The following is a 2338-nucleotide window of genomic DNA, read 5'->3' as shown; positions in this document are numbered from 1 at the left end:
AATTCAAATTTAAATAATTCATCATCAAATACATCATCAAATAATTCAAATAATTCATCAAACAATTCAAATGATGATTCAAATGATCAATTATCTATATTTAGAATAGTATTATCACAACATGGAATGATACAAAGTATTAGATATTCATTATTTTGTTATTCAAGTGTACCATGTAGTTTAGAACCCATTCCACAAACATATAAATATTATAGAAATGTTAGAGATTCATGGACAAGTAATACATGTGGTGGTAGTTGTAATCAAATTAATACTTTTAGATTAAATCCACAATATTTAATTTCATTACCAAATACTAATAATATTAATAATATTAATAATATTAATCATCATCATTCTCATTCTCATGGTAATAATAGAAGTAATAGTCCACATACAACATTATTTGATAAAACTAATTTAAGATTTAGTTTATCATGTTTACAACCATTAGATATTAATATAATGGTATTTTGTAATCAAGGTCAACCAATCCATTTACCTGCTAAAGAATTAATGATTACTTCAACTGGTAATTATAGAAGATGTTTTTCAATGTGTAAATTATCAAGTCAAGAATTAACTTATTTTCAAAAGGATTTTACACATTCAATATTTCCTTTAACTGTTGTTTTATCTAACTTTTCAGGTTCACTTGGAGATTTTGAATTTAGAGTTGAATCTACCCATACTTTAATTGAATTGAAAAAAATTGTTTAATTTTAATTTAAATGGCATATTAGATCTAATAAAGCAAACGAAAGAAGAGAGAAGATTAGTTTTATTTAATAAACAAATTTACCTCAGACTGAATTGCATTTCTAATAAGTTAAACTCTGCTTGACCTTGAGAGAGTCATCTTGACAACGTCACTTAGAATGTATTCTATCTTGTATAATAACTTTCAGCATTTTTCAAAACGACTGAAATTCATTAAAATTATTAAAATCAAAAACATTAAATAATAAAATAAATAAATTTGTTTTTATAATAAATTATTTAGATTCTTCCAAGTTAATATGTGAACCAAATCTAGCATAAAGATTAGCCTTTAATTCCTTCATCTTATTTTCAATATCTTTAAATTCCTTTTGTCTATCCTTCAAGTCCTTTTTAACTTTTTCCTTTCTTTCATCCAAAAGTTTTTCTGCTTGATCAGCATTAACTTCTACAAACAATTCACCAACAACATAACTAATATTATCCGAGATGAAAATTTCATCAGAGGCATCATTTAATTTATTCAACTCTTCCTTCAAATCTGTAATTTCTCTTTCCAATTCATTGAAACGAACATTAATTCTACTAAAATTATTAATCTTCTTTTGATCCTCCCACGTAATTTGATAAGTGTTGTCTTCTGTTGTTGTTGTAGCTTGTTTCTTTGTGGCGAGCATTTTTTTTAATTTTAATTTTTAATCAAATTTCATCGACTGGGTGTTGTATGATGAGTATTCTTGTTATTGTATGACAAAGCCTTTTTTTCAAGTCGACAAACAGCCTTCGGGTGATGATCAGAATAACATCAAAAGTGGGAGGTCATTGTTTGCTATTATTATTGTTGTTGGCATACTTTTCAATTAATTGACGTAAATCTTTTGAAGATAATTGAAGTAATTCTTGCATGGTCATGTCTTTGGTTAATAATATTGCTAGATTAAATAAATTATTTTCAACCTTGTCATAAAATTCATTTTCCAATTCTGTTCTTTCGGAAATTGAATATTGTTCAGTTTGTAATAATTTCTTTAATATTTCTTCATCACCTTCAAAATGATACAATTGTTTTGAATTATTTGACATTTTTAATTGTTTGTTATGAATAAAATATTATTTTAAAATAAACAAAAGGCTAATTTTCATAATAAAAAGGCTAACAATTAGAAACATGAAACAAATTTATTTTTACAGTCCAAGAGATTCTCTTAATAAATTAAATGAAAATGGATCCATTGTTGTTGTTGATGATGAAATTGATTTATATTGTTGTTGTTGTTGATTAGATTGAAATAATAAACTAGTATGTTCTGATTCAATATTTGATAAATATGGTATATTTTGATTTGATAATCTATTTAATTCAAATGTAGATTGATGTATAATATCATCCATAGTTGTAAATTGTAATTTTAAATTTGAAGTATCATTTAAAATTTGATTCATTTCATTAATAATTTGTTGTAAAATATTAAAACTCTTTTCTAATGAAAATGCCAATTCAATTCCACTTTCAATTCTATTAGAAATATTCATTTCAGGTGTAGAAACTTCAATATCATCAGCTATTGCTATACAATTTAATGTTTGTTTTAATTCATTTTGTATTTCATTATAATTT

General features: G+C 24.2%; 2 protein-coding genes across 2 annotated transcripts; one reads left to right on the top strand and one right to left on the bottom strand.

Moving 5' to 3' along the window:
• Positions 1-126: 126 nt before the first annotated feature.
• Positions 127-720, top strand: NAEGRDRAFT_76937 (uncharacterized protein; the record flags this gene model as incomplete). Its single annotated transcript, XM_002668107.1, has 1 exon — positions 127-720. The coding sequence occupies one exon, from the start codon at positions 127-129 to the stop codon at positions 718-720; it is 594 nt and encodes a 197-aa protein (XP_002668153.1).
• Positions 721-995: 275 nt separating this feature from the next.
• Positions 996-1397, bottom strand: NAEGRDRAFT_54933 (uncharacterized protein; the record flags this gene model as incomplete). The annotated part of the gene is made up of 1 exon (XM_002668106.1): positions 996-1397. The coding sequence occupies one exon, from the start codon at positions 1395-1397 to the stop codon at positions 996-998; it is 402 nt and encodes a 133-aa protein (XP_002668152.1).
• Between the last annotated feature and the right edge of the window lie 941 nt (positions 1398-2338).

This window comes from Naegleria gruberi (genome assembly GCF_000004985.1).
Source record: "Naegleria gruberi genomic scaffold NAEGRscaffold_668, whole genome shotgun sequence".
Taxonomy (NCBI): domain Eukaryota; phylum Heterolobosea; class Eutetramitea; order Acrasida; family Naegleriidae; genus Naegleria; species Naegleria gruberi.
The sequence above is the reverse complement of the archived record's forward strand: the minus strand, read 5'-3'. Positions and strand labels throughout refer to the sequence as shown.